This window comes from Clytia hemisphaerica, unplaced genomic scaffold, assembly GCF_902728285.1.
Source record: "Clytia hemisphaerica strain Z4C2 unplaced genomic scaffold, Clytia hemisphaerica genome assembly, whole genome shotgun sequence".
Lineage (NCBI taxonomy): Eukaryota > Metazoa > Cnidaria > Hydrozoa > Leptothecata > Clytiidae > Clytia > Clytia hemisphaerica.
Genome location: NW_027104588.1, coordinates 87,156 through 105,525, shown reverse-complemented (window position 1 = coordinate 105,525; position 18,370 = coordinate 87,156). Strand labels below are relative to the sequence as shown.

The 18,370-nt window shown below is 34.4% G+C and overlaps 2 protein-coding genes across 2 annotated transcripts; one reads left to right on the top strand and one right to left on the bottom strand.

Annotated features, from left to right (window-relative positions):
* Positions 1-1,410: 1,410 nt before the first annotated feature.
* Positions 1,411-6,481, bottom strand: LOC136823567 (NADH dehydrogenase [ubiquinone] iron-sulfur protein 4, mitochondrial-like). The gene is made up of 4 exons (XM_067079752.1): positions 6,300-6,481; positions 2,433-2,608; positions 2,186-2,259; positions 1,411-1,660 (listed from the first exon to the last, which is right to left on the bottom strand). Exons 1-4 carry the CDS (start codon positions 6,438-6,440, stop codon positions 1,557-1,559), a joined length of 495 nt encoding a protein of 164 aa, XP_066935853.1. The 5' UTR covers positions 6,441-6,481; the 3' UTR covers positions 1,411-1,556.
* Positions 6,482-12,744: 6,263 nt separating this feature from the next.
* On the top strand, positions 12,745-18,286 carry LOC136823577 (geranylgeranyl transferase type-1 subunit beta-like). The gene is made up of 9 exons (XM_067079758.1): positions 12,745-12,887; positions 13,205-13,332; positions 13,593-13,660; positions 14,006-14,160; positions 14,707-14,839; positions 15,477-15,522; positions 15,992-16,176; positions 17,069-17,177; positions 17,343-18,286. Exons 1-9 carry the CDS (start codon positions 12,805-12,807, stop codon positions 17,489-17,491), a joined length of 1,056 nt encoding a protein of 351 aa, XP_066935859.1. The 5' UTR covers positions 12,745-12,804; the 3' UTR covers positions 17,492-18,286.
* Positions 18,287-18,370: the final 84 nt, after the last annotated feature.

The following is an 18,370-nucleotide window of genomic DNA, read 5'->3' as shown; positions in this document are numbered from 1 at the left end:
TACAAAAAGCGTTAATTTTTTTACAAATTGCGTTAGGTCGTTTATTACAGAGTGCGTCAGTTTTTATTACAAAGTGCGTCAAGATGTATTACAAAGTGTGTCAGGTATTACAAAGTGTGGTGTTATTACAAAGTGCGTTAGTATAGAGGGGAGCCCCAGTGGCTTACTGCAAAGGAAAGCTATTTCTATCTCTTTGGCTACTTCACTGATCTTGGTATTCATCTTAAAATTTAATTTTAGACAAATATTGAGAATAAGGAATTTCATAAAAAACTCACTACAGCAATCAAATCAAAAGTCATGGATAAACAGATTTCATACATCATACAAATCGTATTATTCTTAATCGCATCACTCGTTCACCTTCTCTGCTTATATATCATGAATCGGATACCAGAAGACCGATTTCCAGCCACAAGGCGTATACATATTATCCATCTAAGTATATGCGAACTCGTCTTTTCCGTCACATACACTATTCGAAGATTTTTCTTGTACTACGAAGTCCCGTTTGAGACGAAACAGTTTTTTTGTGTTAGAGATAATTCAGAATGGTTGTGTTTTTCTATGGTATATGTTATTGATGATGTTAATTATTACTGATCGATTTTTGGAAGTCTACTTCAATATCAGGTTAGTGAAGAATACAGAATGTTTATTCTAACTATTCTATCGAAATTCAAATTTCAGGTTGATTGAAGAAATGACATGTGAAAAGTATTTTTCAAGTAATGACATTTCCCTAACACGACTCAGGAAGCCCTTAAGTCAGGAGGTTCCAAAGTACCTCTGATGTACCAAAAATAAAATAAAGTTTGTAATGTTTTTAAAAGACATTAAATTTTTCATCTTTCTTAGGTATTTATTGATCTGGTCCAAGAAAAAGACTTATATTTCAATATTGGTCGTCTTCATTCTTTCATTCATTTTGGTGATTATTTACTTCTCAACATGCAACACCTACAAACAAGTACGATACTACAACAGTGTTTTCTTATGGCCCATCGCTGAAATCATTGTTATACTTTATTCAGTCCCAGTCTATTTCCACATACTGAAGAAAATGAATCAAAATCGAAAAATTGATAAATGTATCAAGCTACAATTGAGTAATGTTTCCTCTGGAGGATCTGCACCGCAGAAGCGCCAATCAGCAAGAATTTTTAAAGGATTAGTACATTTACCGTTTCTGTTAGTAACAACGTTCTTAACATTTTGGTTGATTCCTGATCAAATTATATTCTTTACTAAGCTTTCCAGTAAAAAGATTTCGACCGAAGTTTGGTTTGTTATGGGAATTTCATTTGCTGCTGGATTTATCACAGATCCTGTGTTATATATTTTGCTCTCAAAGGAATTTCAAAAAGTCCTCAAAACATTTTTCAAGCGCCGAAAGTAGTTAAGAAAAATGCCTTGCTTTTATATTTACATTTTTTTCAAACAATAATATTCATATACACAAAAAATGTGAAGCTTGAAAGCCTTTTCAAACAATTGTTACGATTTAATAAAAAAAATTATTTAAAAAGAAAAAGCGAAAATGCATCATATTTTCGTTACTTGGAGGATATACGAGTTCTTTTGTTCCACGAGAAGTTAGCTCCGTATGACTTCGATCGAACTTTCGGTAGAGTGGGCTCTTGGATCTCGTAATTCCAACCTGAAAGTACAAAACAAAATTTTACAAAAAAGTTTACATACCAGTGTAAAGATATCTTGTGGTGGTCTCAATGTACAATTCAGAGACAGTTTTTTAATGTAACAAAAATTAAGCTTAACTTTTGGCTTCTCCTTATTAGCAAAACTCTACGTTTTATCCGATGGTTTGAGGAGAGGCAGAATCTTTTATCGATTTTTGGTTGTCAGATTGATCTTATCACAGAGATCCCAAATGCATTAAAAAAAATATTTTTCATGAAAAATACTCCCATTTTCTTTTTACTCTAGGTCAATATGTTTTTCATATTTTACTCAAGTGTTTCCGTTTCATACTAGGCACATATCTGGTATCAGGACGGTGTCTCTCTATCGTTATATTGTGCTGATTAAACAAAAAAGTTTTTTTTCTTCCTTTTTCTGACCAATCTTGCTCCACATCCGTGTAAATAAAAATTGATGAGTAAGCAAATGATATCACTTTTATTTAAAAACAAAACCTTCAACTGAGAAATAAGGAAAGACTTACCGTGCGATTCACAATAAGCAACAGCCGCTTCTCTCGAGCCAAACTTCAATTGTGTGTTGGAAAGTGGATCAGCTCTTTAACAGAATTGACACAAATAAAAATTAGAAGGCTCTAGCTCTTTTACGTTCATCCCATTAAAATTTAATTATAGTTTTATTTATTATTCTTCATCCAAATGTGCTTATTATGCGAATATTTTTGTGAGACACCCTGATAAGAATAAACTAGCAAAAAGGTTCTTTCTTACGTTGATGACCATCCCATGAGTGGGTTCTCCCATCTTTGTTGTGTATCAAATGATAAGGTCCATTTCCTCATATTGTGTGTTCCGCTTTGCATGTTGTTACGTGATGGGAGAAATATGGTAGCTTTACGTGTTTGAAGCTGTTCTAGTGGAATACCTGCAACTGTATTCAATTCACCCTGGAAATGTGAAAACAAATGTATCTTTTTTATTATCCTCTCTGACTGCTATAGATTAAAGTTTCAATCAGTAATTCCTTATTCTGGATGTCATGTTGAATAATTTTAAAAATTCAAGAATCCAAATAATTGTTTGGAAACAAGTCATTGCTTAAAGCATAAAGAAAATTTGAAAGTCAAATTTGTGGTGCTTTAAAAAATGCAACATCATCAATTATTCAGAGCGTTTTACAAATGGTGAAAATACAAAAGGTTAACTAGATAAAATACTTTGGCATTAAAGTATTTATAAATTAACAGTTAACAGAAATGTAAAAAAGAAAATATAAACATTGAATCTACAAAAGACTTTAAGCCAAATTGAAGCTAGAAAAAGTAACACTTCAATTATAAATCTCTTAACAAGATTTTTCTATGAAGATGAAAGTTGAATAAAAACAGTTAAATTTAAAGTTATGCGAACTAGGTGTACGTGTACTAACTTTACAGTACCAGCCATTCTGTGCAGTCGAAAAATAAACATATTACAACAGTTTAATTTTTAACTTTAAAATTCGAAGAATTTGCAAAAGACAATTTTTGGCTTTTAGCTTCTATTTCTGTTTGTAAATTATCTAGGTTTTTATCCGGTTCCTTCTGTCTTCTCTTCAGAGCTAATGCTGATTAATGCTAATTAGTCTGAGTGATTAAAGACGCTATTTTTCCTGGCAGCTTTTCTGCCCTGCTGACTAGATTGATAAAATCACTGTCGTCAAGCGATTTGCAAAACTTTCTTCCCTTGCCAGGAGCTTATTGACTATTGAGGTCTCTTTTTTCCTCCATTGTGTCATCTTTTGCATCACTTTTAGCTTTTTCCTACACTTGCTTCTAAGCTATAAATAGCTTAGACTGTGGAGAATAATTAGAAATGTAAACCTTGTTTTCAAAGAAAATAATCTTTCATAATCCTTTTAGCAGAGCAATCGTCTCCTCTGAAATATTTACTTGTTTACGCTAAAACCTCTTTCAACTGCGGCTTGTCCCTGACTAAACGTGAGAAGAACCTTCAAAACAAAGTTGAATATTGATTTGTATTTTTCTACTACAGCTGACAGCTCCAAAAACTTTGTAGTTTGGGTTTGATTGTAGGTTACGAGATTGTTCCAATCAATTAGAGCCCCCTTAATTTCTTCCACCAATTCAGTGAACTCTTTCAGTATCTCATCAGATCTCATCTCCATTTTTTGCTGTCAACAGCTCTAAGGTTTTAAGTGAGTGAGAGTAAGTTTAATTTTTGATACTAAATTCCCTTTTCATTGTTTTTTTCACAAACCCCCTTATGGGCGAAAACCAGTTAGGGAAACCATCCAGGATCCTGCCATTCTATAAGCCAGCAAAAACTAAATAACACTTGTAAACTTAAGTTTCTTACCATTTTCCATCGAAAACAACCAAAAACATTGCTACTTCCCAAAGCCGGGGACAAAAACAAATTATCTTCCAAGATTATGGTACACTTTTGGATCTATTGTTAAGGCCATCTAAAATGGTGGAAAGAGTTGCGGAAAGACAAAGGCACTTGCTGCGTCGAGGGTGGTAACGCCAAAACGCCCAATATGATCTTCCAACAGAAGGCAAGTTAGTTGCCGCGCGAGTTACGTCATGCACTCCACCGCAGCGCATAACGAAGCGTGTTTAAATGAATATCATTAATTATAAGAATATCTTATGTGCTTACTTTCAGTATACTTCAAGTGCTTCATTAAAGATGAAGAAGGTAAGAAGATAAAAAATGCGCTGGATAATTTTCATTCAGTCAGGCACATCCTGGCAAATGAACGGGGTGAGCATTTGCATGGGGTATTCGTCACCCAGTGTAAATGAGATAGGACGTCTCAGGCTAAAAGCGTGAAAATGAATAAAAATGAACTCCAAACTGAAAAAGGGAAAAAAGGAAGAAAACTGGGAACTTTATTTTTTCATTAAAAGTTTCTTCAATCTTCGAAGACAAAATTGACCCATGGAAAAAAAATTTCATCTATGCAGTTCTTTGAAATGAAGCAAAATATTTCCAACCCGGTTCAATTAAACTGGGTATTCAGCGCTATTACGTCACTTTCGTTTTCGACCCCGTTCATTTGCCAATGGTCGCAAGTGAAAAATACACCGTTCATTTGCCAGGATGTGCCTGACTGTTTTTCACTTGCGATGGGTGGCAAATGCAAGGGGTCGAAAACAAAAGTGATCTAATAGCACTGAATACCCCATGCAATTGAACCGGGTTAGAAATATTTTGCTTCATTTCAAAGAACTGTATAGATGAAATTTTTTTTCCATGGGTCAATTTTTTCTTCGAAGATTGAAGAAACTTTTAACGAAAAAATAAAGTTCCCAGTTTTCTTCCTTTTTTCCCATTTTCAGTTTGAAGTTCATTTTTATTCATTTTCATGCTTTTAGCCTGAGACGTCCTATCTCATTTACACTGGGTGACGAATACCCCATGCAAATGCTCACCCCGTTCATTTGCCAGGATGTGCCTGACTGAAAAATACCCCTTTCATTCGCCAGGATGTGCCTGACTGTCATTGTAACAGTTTGGTTTGGTCAATCATCGCTGAAAGTTGAAAAAGTTTTTTCGACACAAAAGAAAATGTCAGCCAATTAAAAGCACAGTGTGCTTATTCTTACTATGTTGGCTACATCTTTAGGCTAAAAAAAGTGCGAAAAGACACGAACGCCATTTTTTAATGAGTGACGTTATGATTTTTTTTATTGCGGCCGCGTACGTACAGTGTAGACCTAACTCTTCATACAAAAATTACGGGAAACGCATATTTGGACTTTGTACCCTATGCTGCACTCAAGCACTTGGGCCAAAATCCTGCAAAGGCGGAACAAAAATCAGTTTTTTGAAGTTTGCAAAAAAACGCCACATAAAAGATCTTTCAAATTCAGTATGTGAATAGAGCAGTAAAAAATACAACTTTTCTATTTTTCCTTTTTTTTGCAAAAGTTCTAGGAATGAAAATAAAGGGATAATGATAATTGAATACTATCCATTGATGATCCACGGCACTATCGTAAAGCTAGAATCGCTTTGCGTACTTTTCGCTTGAGAAAATGATTGACAGATTGAAGTTTTTTAACCCCCGCGGTGCGCGCCGCGCGGGAGCTCGGGCGCTCTGCGAGAGTTCTCGGCTCAATCCTCAGACCGCGCTAAAAATGGTAGACTGAGCTGTGATAGATCATTTCGATGGAAGTTGTTGGAATGTTTACAAGGCTCTTGACAGAATATTGTTTGTTTTATTGTCAATGATGACAGTGCCGTTATAAATTTTGTTAGATCTGACAAATTGATGTTTGTAAGGTGCACTTTATAGTTTTGATTCCCATTGAAGAATCATATTCTGGTTTTCATGTTATTAGATGCTGTTTTAGAGCTTTAGAGCTACACTGACGTACAGGAACTTGCCAAATGTTCCTAACTGAAAACCCATCTTGCTAAGATGTTGGCTTAAATTTAAGAAATGAAACCACTGAAAATGAAAGCAAAATCAGCCCAAACTTCTGTAATCTTGATATATAGGAGTTTTAGTCTAAACTGATTCTAAGGGTTGAATCTTTTGCTCTCAAACAACTTGCTTTCTTTTTTTTGACTTTCTTGTTGAAAAGTCATGGAGAAAAAAAAAGTTAAATCATTGAGATTAATTACCTGATTTAGAGATTCTTGTGAGACAACAGCGTTCTCTTTGTGGTGAACCGTTTCAATCTTGGATCCATAAATAGTAGATGAAGAAAGCAATCGTTGAGAAAAAATTTGACCAATAAATTTTGTTCTTGAAACAGCCGCCATCTTGTAAAATTCGGAAGTTTATAACAGACCTCTATATAACAGACTTTATTTTAGAGCTCAGTGTTTCGGTCGTGAGTTTCTTCCATTTGGAACTGTACGCGTGTCTTTTTTTCAATACTTTTTGCAAGACAATATGACAGTGCGTGTACAAAGAGGAGTAAGTGATCTTTCTCAGGTAGTGGTATCCTTGCAAATAAGGTGGGTTGTTGACCCTTATTCGGTCGTACCTACACCACGATCGAGCGTAATACACCGGTTAAAGAGTCTTTGAACATGATGGAGTAACTTAGCCGATTATTTTAATTACTTTTTACATATTCTCTTAACATGCATTGCCTTTTGTATTTTATGATGTTTCTTTTATCCAGTTTTTAACTACATTTAATTGCTTTTAAACACATAAATTGTAACTTTTTTGATTTCCAATTTTTAACATTATTTGTAGCACTGAAGATGATTTTTAATCGAAAAGCTTTTGCTCAATTTTAAAAACATTGTTGTTTTTCTTTAAATTTACTTTTGGAATGGCAAAATTTCAAAGAAAAAAAAAAAAAAAAAAAAAAAAAAAAATGATACTTTTTCTCCTGAAAATTTCACAAAAATTCATCAAGAGGAAAAGAAGTTATGATTAAAAGGAGTTCTTTACCATTTCTCTGCTACAATCAGCGCCGAAATATATTGTTAATTTTGGGTATTTTAACGTTTTTCAGAATTTAAAGGCCATACAGGTGCATGTACCTCAAAATATACACATATTTTTTAATTACAATATCTCTTTACACAAAAGCCTAAATTAAACACTTTTTTCTTCTTTAGGTTGACCTATGTATTGGTTTTTCTTCCTGGGTTATCATTTTTGTTTATACACTTTTACACACTTTTAGGGGAGCCGTCCATATTCATTTGACAACGCAAAACGTCAAATTGACATTATGAGGGGGTGGGGGGGGGTTTTCAAAAGTTAGGTTTGACGTTATAAGAAATCAAAGGTATAGCTTTTTGTGAAAATCGTGAAAATATTTGTAACCACCAACCACACTTTACTTTATAATAAGCTTTCGAAAACATATTTGTGTATGAAGTATGAAAATTTGCTGCTCGCATAATCCCATTGGTTCGCGCTATGATATCATTACATCATATTTTCATTGTTTGCGCGATTGAGCGAACCACATCGCACAAGTCCACAAGTGGGTAAAGAAGGTGGTACGCCTACAGCACGGCACGGACTTAGCGCCAACCAAGTGGAGCTTCTAATTTCTTTTTAAATAAAGGTCATTAGTTAAAAGAACACATACACGCACGGGTACAACCAAGTACGGACTTTGCGACGGAACGGGAAAACTTTGATGAAAAATGGCTACAATACATCAGTACATCGCTTGACGTTATCTGTGGGGGGTGGGGGGGGTTCAGAGGATAACGTCAATTTGACGTTTTGCGTTGTCAAATGAATATGGACGGGTCCCCTTATGTCTATCACTTTACATGCCTTTCCAACATTGGAAAGTACGTACACCTCTCAATCAAAACGAGATCTAACATCGTAATTTCTACTTTCATAGCGTATTTAACTCCTCATTCAAATAATTAATTTTCAAGTGCTTTTTCATAGCCAAATTCAATACGTTCGTAAACTATGCCAGCATGCCTTTTATTTAACTTATAATTTATTTATTATTTTAGATTTATAACAGGACCAAAGGTAATATCAGATACTTGTAACTGTTTGCGTAATCCTGTATAAATATTCAATAAAAACTAAAAACTAAAAAAAAACTACAACCCTGTGGATCACTTTACAACCCTTCAAAGTTTACATATGTTTGCATAGAGTCAGTTTGCTAGTGCACGAACGGCCCCAGTAAAGACGCTTTTTTATTGAAAAAAGCGCGTGGTTTTGAAAAGTTCAAATACCCCTGTATCATCTCGGAAGAGAGTTAAAGTATTACCTGTGAGCAGAGCTCTAATTTTTTCTTTCAAAAGATCGTTCGCGAACTGGTTCCTCGCCATTGCCATTTCCATACAGAAACTTTGAACTGTAGTCACTAGAAATATAATATTCAATAGACCTTTTTTCAAAGAGGACGTCCTGTTGAATAATTATGTAGTCCAGCCATAAAAACAATGATAGAGTCATGCATAATTACTGTATCATGCATATTGTAATAATAACACCGTTTAGGAGTGTCAACTGCGCACCCGTCAATCAAATTTTCCATTGTTTTGATTTTAGCAACCACAGAAAATTCACTCTCCTCCGTAAAAAAACGGTAGGTAAACATCTGGTTCTCATAAGGAAACATAGCAGAAAAACGGTAGGTAAAGAACTCCTTTTAATCATAACTTCTTTCCTCTTGATGAATTTTTGTGAAATTTTCAGGAGAGACTTATAAAATTATCATTGATATCATGTTCAAATATCTAAATCATTCTCTTTAAAGGAGAGAAAAAAATTCACAATGTTTACATTCCTCTAACCTTTCACAGTACTAAAGTGCGCATTTTTACCTACCATTTTTACCGGCCTCTGCAATGGAGTACCGTGAAGATAGCGAGACTCCTAAACGGTGTATTATGCATGGTTTTATCATTGTTTTTCTGCTGGACTACATAATATTCAACAGGGTAGCCTCTTTGAAAAAAGGTCTATTGACATTGCTTCCACTTTGCTTCATTGGATTTTTCGATTTGGGAGGGGCTAAGTGGCTTCCAGGCTATATTCTCAGCCTTATTGGAAATTTTTTGAGCTTTTAGATTCCTGAGGTGTGAGGCGACAATCTAAAATATGTTCTGTTCGCCACTGCTGTTCCCCTGAGGCAAAATCGTTGATTCTGTAGAGGTCACAAAATTGCCGAGTACAGAGGTCGAAAAAAAAAATTCAAAATGGCTGCCGAGCGAGCACTGACAAAAACAAAAAATCAGGAGTTTTCATTTGCCTACTACAGCAGAATAAGACAGAGAAATGCAGTAAAATAAAAAGTAAACAAACCTTTAACCTTTTGTTTGTCAAAATAAAGAAAATATTCTAGCTGCAGTAATGTTTACATTCAGAAATAAATCCATTTTCCACCAGACCTACAACAAGGTTTCAAACCACCCTGCGACATTACTGGCAATGAATTCTGACTTTGGTCCAGTTCCCTGGAAAGGGTATGATTACACTTCCAAATGACTTTCTTTTACAATAACATTTGTCTTCTCACAAATCCAAAAATATAGGTTATAAAACCAACACGGGGGTTGACATTCTTTACAACAAACCGTCAGATCAAACTTTATAAAGATCAACCATGTAAATGTCACTTGTTTTCGTGATATTTGGATAATATTAAAACCTTTCTGTATATATTTGGTTCTTCAAAACCATTTCCCTTTCCCGCAGCAGGCTTTAAAGTTCATGTTGACCCCCGTTTTTTTTTTGCGCGGTAATCTAGAAAGGCCTTTAGTGCGAAAAAGTCAAAACATCAAGCTATATCACGTGATCAGAATCATGATTGGATTAAACGGAAGCCGTGGTAATATGTCATATGATATTTTCCCGCGTTTTAATTCCGATCCGACCACTGTTCCATTTTTGATTTTTCAAGCGGGGATTTCTGTAGAATGATAAAATATGGCTTGGCTGGAATGGACACCATAACAGCAGTGTCGCGTCAGGCGGCAATCGCAAATTATCTTCGTTTCGCGTCGCCCGACCAACTCTCGAAAATTGAGTAGAATTGAGTCGGTAAATTCGCAGCATTTTGACTTTTTTATCATTACCTTAAGGGAACTTATTTTGGCGGGAACTAATTTTGGCAAACAGCAAAATCTTAAAAAAAATTTATTTTGGCGGGAACTAGTTTTGGCGAATGAAAGCGTAAATCTGTTCTATTTTGCCTTATTTTGAGCAATTTTGATGAATTTCAGGGGTTATTTAGGCAAGGAAACAAAAAATGTAATTTTGGCGGGAACTTATTTTGGCGAGTGAGAAAAATATTTAATTTTGGCGGGAACTAAATTTGGCGAATTTGGACTAAATTCGCCAAATTCACCAAAATTAGTTCCCGCCAAAATAAGTTCCCTTAAGGTACATGCGCCATTTTGGGGTCGGATGTCACAGTGTTCAAAGGTCATAATTTTAAACCACATATTACACGCGGTTGTTTTGGCTGCTGGCTAGCAGTTTACTCCATCCAAGAATGCACTCCAAAAATGGATGGAAAAATGTATATAAACCCGAAAATTTTTACGACCGACCGACTGACTCACTTTTTAGACCCAAGGAGGACGCGAAATGAAGATATTTGTGATTGCCGCCTCATAAAACATCTTCAAATCCAGTCAGTCGGTCGGTCGGAAGTAAATTTTGTCAGGTTTTTAAAATCTAGTAAATCAAGTTGCCAATCAACGAAATCTCTTGCCGCCATCTTTGATTTGCCAAATTAAATGTGCGCGCGCATGTGTGAACCTTAAAAGCAGACCTTATTTTCGGCTCTCGGGGTATTGGACCTACCCCGTCGCCAAATTTCGACTTGAAAATTTCAATAAAGGTACATGAAAAAACTCAAACGGGACTCAATGTGGGTTAAGTAAACAAAAACTCGTAGGGAATGATGATTCAAAGAAGTGCTTAGCTATCAAAAACTTTTTCCGACATTTTTCCGACTCAGGATTTATGTTTTGAAGGTGAGTCCGTCGGGCGACGCGAACGGAACATATTTTAGATTGCCGCCTGAGGTCTAAGTCTTAACTTAAGTCTTACTGTAATATTAAACCTCTACTTCCAAACTGTACTTCAAGCCATCACACTTAAAAATCACTTGTTGTTATATATGTTATACGTAAGTAATATACATATTACAATTTCCATCGCCTGAAAAGCGAGCTTTCTCAAGAAAATGATAGTACAGCTATGTTAAATCATATCTCATTATATCCCCTCCATCACCTTGAGTATGAATATAATTTTAATGGATAATAACGTAAAAAAGATAGTATTTTATAAATGTGTCAATATTTTCCACCTACCATTATGAATTTTTAATAAAAATGACGTTATAGTACTCATATCTCTAAAACCACTATATTGCAGCATTAAATCGTTTTAAAACATGTCAATCTATATCAAGTCACATAATTAGCATCCTATTGAGTAAGAAAAAACATTTTGCAGTAAATTGGTGAGGCCTTATATTTTATGATTTTGACAATATTTTTGTCATTCAATATCATTTTGTCAAAATTTGTGGTTGACATATTATTTAAAAATTTTCATCATAATACTACTGTATTTGTATATAATTGTTTCAGACATACTATACTAGTAGTAGTACTATTATATATGTGTTATGTAGTACGTGTTATGGAGTGTACGTCATGATGTAATTTGTATGCCCCGTAACCGGTGCCCCGTACCCGTGACCCGTACCCGTACAAAGAAATAAAATATTTCTGTCAAGAACCTTGTATACACTCAAGCACCTCCCATCAAAATGTTCTGCCATATCTAAGTACTTGCCAAGTGAATCAAAGCATCGAGTGGGAATCGAACACCTACCTCCTGGAAGGCAGTCAAGATTTATGACCACTAAACTACTGCACCTGGAAAATTAGAGCCTTATTACTGTGTATTTCTGTATTTTAACAGAGCTTCTGATGCTGTAAAACAGCCCAAAAATTATCCAATGCATGGGGAAGTTCAGCCCTGTGAATTCAGAAGAAATCATATGGGCACGTAAGTGCCGACCAAAACCGGCCGTAGGCCGGCAAAATTTTGCCGACCTAGAGGTTATATTAGGTCGGCAAAGCCGTCCTAAGTAGCTTGTTTAGGTCGGCAAAGACAATAAATTTCCTACAGTTAGTTTAACTATCCTTAATAATTGTGTTAATAAGTTTTATGTTTTATAAAGAGAATGGAATGAGGCTCGATTATCGTGTGTTATCAAATGATAGCACAATTAGATTAACCTAACAAATAATGTTTTTCCTCTTTAGGTCGGCTTTGCCGACCCAAAACATTTCTTTTGTCGGCACGCCGACCTAGAGTGTAAATTACGTCGGCAAATAAAAGCCGACTTCAGCTCAGGTTACGTCGGCTTTCAGGTCGGCATTGCCGAATGCCGACCTGGATTCACAGGGCTGGAAGTTGCTGTTTTTTGTGGAGCTAGCTTTTGGGGTTGGCAAAAGAATTCTTTTAATTTCAATTTTTTGTAAAAAATGCATTTTAGAAAATTGATTTCCCTAATTGTTTATGCTATCAATGTACAATTCTATAGTAATCTTTTATCTAATACTTTTACCTTGCAATCTTTTACTTCTACAAGCAGAGTAACAAGAACCTATTTTTTCATTTGTGTTAGTTTAGCTCAAATGAAAGAAGATGAAGATAGATAAACATGTGAAATATTTCATAAGATGCTTGAATGCACTTCCTGGAGCTTATACATCAATAGACACTAGCAGGTAAACGATTTACACTTGTAAAAGCTTTACATTTTTACAGTTTCCTTATTCTAGTCCAGCCTACAGCAAATCACTATAAAAGATGAGAGAGGGAAATGAAATATAGATTTTTTCATATGGCATGTGGTCTTTATTTTAACTTTGATTAATATTTTTATTGTTTTTTGGTATCTATCTATTTATTAAGTGGCATAAGGCGTGAGCCCATAATCGCGACATATAAAATAAATATTATTGTCATTATCTACAAGTTTAATTAAAATTAGGTAGTTTCTGGAAAATTACTTTAGAATAAAAAAAATATTTTTATCATTTAGGATGACAATCTTGTTTTTTGCATTGTCTGGTTTGGATCTCTTGAATGCCTTGGATAAAATTGAAAATGATAAGAATAAGATTATTGATTGGATTTACTCACTGCAAATACTCCCTGGTGAAAATACAGGTAACTTTTGAAGTATATTTTTAATAATACTAATCAACCCTGATGATGGAGTAACATGCAACTAAATTCAAAGCGTACCCCAATTTGGTTTGTGTATGAATTGTGTTTTTTAGGAGAAATGCTTCTTATTTTTTGTTCAAAGTTTGAAGGTTTTTGTTTCCAGCTTTCATAAGGATGGGAACCCCTTTCTAGTACTTTATAGAAATGTTAACTATTTGAAATGCGATAAAGCATGGAGTTTGTTTTTCTTTTATATTTAGCTGATAAAGATACAAAGAAGTGTGGTTTTCGGGGGTCATCATTCCTTGGTGGTGAATTCAATCCAGATGTAATTCTTCTTTGATTATTTTTAATTTTCTTATTCTCAGAAATGTCTATTATTGTCAATTTGAAGCCACTGTATGTGAGGGCAAAAATTGATCTATAAAGTGAACCCTGCAAATGTGCAGGGAAAATTTGGCAATATTTGTCCATTCTTTTTCCATTTTGAAGCTACATATTTGTACCTTAGCAAAATTCTTTGATAAAAAGTTCGTTTCGGAAACCTGAAATGGCTAGACTTACAACAGATCACCTTGAATTACCCTATTTTTTGCTTGTATATGAAATCACAGAGTCTCAAAGTCTATACACTATAATTTTTCTTAAATTTGAAACTAGATTTTACTTTTAGGGTTGTTTTACAACATCAGAAATTTATGAAGGCTCCCATATAGCGATGACTTACACAGCACTTTTATCACTGCTTATATTGGGCGATGATTTATCTCGTGTCAACAAGAAAGCTATCACTGAAAACCTAAAGTCACTACAACTCAAGAATGGGAGGTTTGCTTTACTATTATCTTTAGTGAGCCAGGTCTTGAGGGTTAAATAAAATTGTATCTAAAGATAATTTGAATGATTTAAATAATTTTAATTCACAATTTCGAAGTTTAAAAAAATACATTACTTCAAGTTGCATGCTTTGGATATGGATATATGGATACAGATTGCCGTAAGGCATGAAACTTGAAGTACTTTTTTTAACTTCAAAATTTTGAAGTAAATTTGTTGGTTTGCTTTACACAGTTTATCACGAGCACTCTTTTAAATGATGTTTAACAATATATATCAATAATGATATAGAGCGAGCTATACCAATTGGCATTTTCCCTCCTACCTGGGTAATGACTATGCAGAACATCCAGCAACCCTCTAATATAGTGGTATATCTTGGTTTCATATTCATACTTATCCCAGGCAATTTTTCTGTGTTTAAACAAGGACTTTAGGGTGCACGACAATACAATGATTGGTATAAAATCGAACATGCTCCTGCTTGATGGTATTTTTGAGGCCATTGTTACTTTTTTTTTTCAATTCATTTTTCAGTTTCTACTCAACACCTGAAGGAAGTGAGAACGACATGAGATTTTTATATTGCGCTTGCTGTATATCCTACATCATTGATAACTGGAGTGGTGTAAACAAGAAATTAGCTGTGAAATATGTTCAAAAAAGCATGGTATATAAAGTCTGTTCCAAAGAAATTGACAGTTTGTTCTTTTTCAAACATTCCTCTTGAGGGGGGGTCTAGCTGAAAGTAATACTTCGTTGGAAAGATAATTTTGACCGGCTTGGAAGCAATTTGAAGATGAAATTGAAAAATTAAGAAGAAGAAAATGAAGACTTTCGCTACAGGACTAAAAACTTTTTTTTATATTTTTCTGAAGTTTTGAAATTTTAGAAGGTTCAAGTGGGCGATAAATTGCTTAAGAATGCTCAAAATGAGCTTATCACAAAGGGCTATAAACTCTTAACACAAAATACATTTTAGAAATCTGAATACATTTTAGAAATCAGCGTGCTTCCAACGGTATTACTTTTAATTATAACATTTTTTCCTAAAGTGCAATGTTTAAAAAAGGACAGTCTGCCAATTCTTCTGGAGTAGACTTTAGTTTGAAAATAATCTATTGCAATAGTCTTTAGTATGTTTTGATTCTTTTTTGAACAGCCAACCTCCAACTCCAGTCTTTGTAAATATTCTATTAGCTCCTTATTCATAACTATTTCACGGTTGGGTACATAACCATGACATAACAAACATTAAACACTATACATTTTTAAGGCTACTATGTTATAAATTTGTTCAATCTTAGGGTTATGATCATGGCATTTCTCAAGGACCACAGCTAGAATCTCATGGTAGGTGAATCTCTTGTATAACTAATAAAGTTAAGTGCAAAAACTTTTCTAACCAAAACCTGCCACTCAAACCAAAGAAAATAGCCATGAAATTTATGAGACTCAACACAAAATATTAAAAAAAAATCTCAAATGAAGAAGTAACAGAAAGTTACTCATTAAAAAGCAAAGCAAGCAGAAAGTAGAATATGAATTTTCGCTTGGATGATAAGAACCAAATCTAGTATCAGGTGTGGTTTAGAGTAATCCTAAGCATAACGATTGGTTTAATAAGATCAGTAGTCTTATTCCTGTAATTCCCCTACCCATTTTCATATACTCTCAATATTATGTTGTCTGTAAAAAAAGTCAAATTGGAAGAGTTTCTCTTCTAAAATATGAATATCCTTTTATCAGACATGTAGGTTTCTGTCTCATCTATATCAGGAATATCAAAATTTTGCATTTTTTTATATTTCAACATTTCCAGGTGGCTCTACCTTTTGTGCTGTAGCATCATTACATCTCATGGGAGAATTAGAAAATTGCTTTGACTGTAAGAAATTGGAGAAACTGAAGAGGTGGTGCTTAGTACGACAGAAAAGTGGATTTCAAGGCCGCCCTAATAAACCTGTTGATACTTGTTATTCATTCTGGGTTGGAGCATCTCTAAAGGTGACGTTTCTTAAATTTGAGATTCTCAAGCGACCGAAGTGCAAAGGTACAGGGTGCGGCAAAAAAATATATAGTTTTGTCAAGATATTATTAGCTGACGGTTTAAAGATTTTTCGTTGATTCTTTTTATTTATGCTATAGAGAACTTTAAGATCGGTTCAGTCAATCAAAAGTAATGTTGAAAAAACATTGATTGACTAAACTGATTTTAAAGCTTCAATTCACCAAAGTTTAAGTAAAGCTACCCTCTAAGCTTTTTTCACATACACATAAAATCTAACATAAGACCTTTTGGAAAATCATTCGTAAGGCTGTCTTTTGGGAATTTCCCTGACATTATGTAGAGTTTTTGTTGATTAAGAAACTTTTTGAACGTAAGCAAACTCTACATGAGGCCTTAAAACACTACGTAAGCTTAGGGAAATTCCCCACCCTTCAAGGTCTTAAGTAAAATTTTACGTACATGTGAAAAAAGCTCTATAGAATAAAAAAAGAATCAACAAAAACTCTTTTACCGTAAGCTCACAATATCTTGACAAACCTGTATACTTTTTTGGTGCACTGGTAGAGCATTTTTTGTGCGCAAGGTTGTAGGCTTAGTCCGCGGACCGGGTTATACTAAAAGGGAAAAGAGTGGCCCCTCCCTTAACCTACGGGTAGATGGCTATCGAAAAAGGAGCCCTTTGGGTTGCCTCCGACCGCAGTCGCAGACTTCTTTCTTAAGATTCTCAGATACCTTATTATTATGTTTGGTCATTAAAGTGGAATCTAGTCTCAAGTTTTCAAAGAAATGGAGCTAAAACTCTGACTCTCAGTTCGTTTGAAAAAGTTAAACTTTTGTAACTGAAGATAACGAGTATCATTCAATTTCGATAACCTCTTTCCATTTTAGCTTTTGGATTGCTTTCAATTTGTAGATATAGAAAAGAATCGAGAGTTTTTGTTAACAACGCAACACAATATTACTGGCGGTTTCAGTAAATGGCCAAATTATCACTCTGGTAAGAATGTTTACAACAACTTTCTCCTTCTTCCGCGCTGATTGAGCATACAAATGTTGAGAAAGTGTTTTGTCTATACTCTACTTTGTCAGCAGAAAGGCGCGCCATCTTTCTATATCATAACGAAGAATATCCTTAAATAGCCTGCTCTCCTTGTTTCAATAGATGCACTGCATACCTATTTTGGAATTTGTGGCATGTCGCTTATGAATTTGTACAACCTCCAGCCATTATCTCCTGCATTGAACATCAGCGAACGAGCACACCAACATCTCAAGACTCTTCATAATACAAACACAATGGATATTTCTTGAAATACCCATTCTTCACTAGCTTTTATCAAAATTTTGTAAAATTATTTCTAGCATACTATGTAGCTTCTTTATTAGCTTATTATTATGTATTTTCAGTTAAGTCGACTGCTTTTAACCCTTCTGTGCCTTATTAATGAGCACTTTCTGCTTATTAGCCAATTTCAGCATATGCTAATATGAGAGATTTGAAATTTCGATCTTGAACTAAGTTTTTTATGATGGAAAAACCTGAAGAGTGGAAAATGGGAAATACATTTCCAAACTCAAGGGGACACATATCACTTACATTTCTGATAATTTTCAGAACATTTTAAACTTAAAGGATGGTATGCACCGCAGTCGCTAATGTCGGCATAATATGCTCATATCTGGTAAATGGGGTTCAACTTAATTTCTCCCTTCGGGAAATGGGCAAAACCTTAAAAAAACGCAGACAGTTAAAAAGTCAATTGAAATTTGGGAATCTATCACAAAACATTTTAATTTAATCCTTTTATTACGAAAATGATAGATTAGGTACCAAACCCCCTATATTGTAATTACCCCGTTAATCAAACAATCTCTTAAAATATGCAAAAGTTTAACAGTCGAATGTCTTGAAAGAATTGGTCAGTTAGTATGAACAGTTTAATGAAATTCAACGGAGCTCTCTTAGTTTAGGCTTTAATTATTATTTATTCAAAAAAATTCAATTTATATCCTAGTCTTACAATCAAAGCCTAAAGTAATTAAATTTATCATTTTGTAATTTTTATCGTTTAACTTTTTGAGTTAGATTTTCTTTCAGTTTTTTTTACCACGATGTTGTTTTTGTTTTTGTTCCTTCTTCAAAGTCACCATCTGTTGTTTCCATGGCCTCATGGTTATACGTATCTCTGA

Bases quoted from the DNA above. Each gene is read 5' to 3' on its own strand.
- LOC136823577 (XM_067079758.1), top strand. From the start codon at position 12,805: ATGAAGATAGATAAACATGTGAAATATTTCATAAGATGCTTGAATGCA. The intron at 15,523-15,991 runs GTAGGTGAATCT...CAACATTTCCAG, and splicing joins ACCACAGCTAGAATCTCATG to GTGGCTCTACCTTTTGTGCT. The intron at 17,178-17,342 runs GTAAGAATGTTT...TTGTTTCAATAG, and splicing joins ATGGCCAAATTATCACTCTG to ATGCACTGCATACCTATTTT.
- LOC136823567 (XM_067079752.1), bottom strand. From the start codon at position 6,440: ATGGCGGCTGTTTCAAGAACAAAATTTATTGGTCAAATTTTTTCTCAA. The intron at 2,609-6,299 runs GTAATTAATCTC...TCACATTTCCAG, and splicing joins CACAAGAATCTCTAAATCAG to GGTGAATTGAATACAGTTGC. The intron at 1,661-2,185 runs GTAAGTCTTTCC...TTGTACTTTCAG, and splicing joins TGCTTATTGTGAATCGCACG to GTTGGAATTACGAGATCCAA.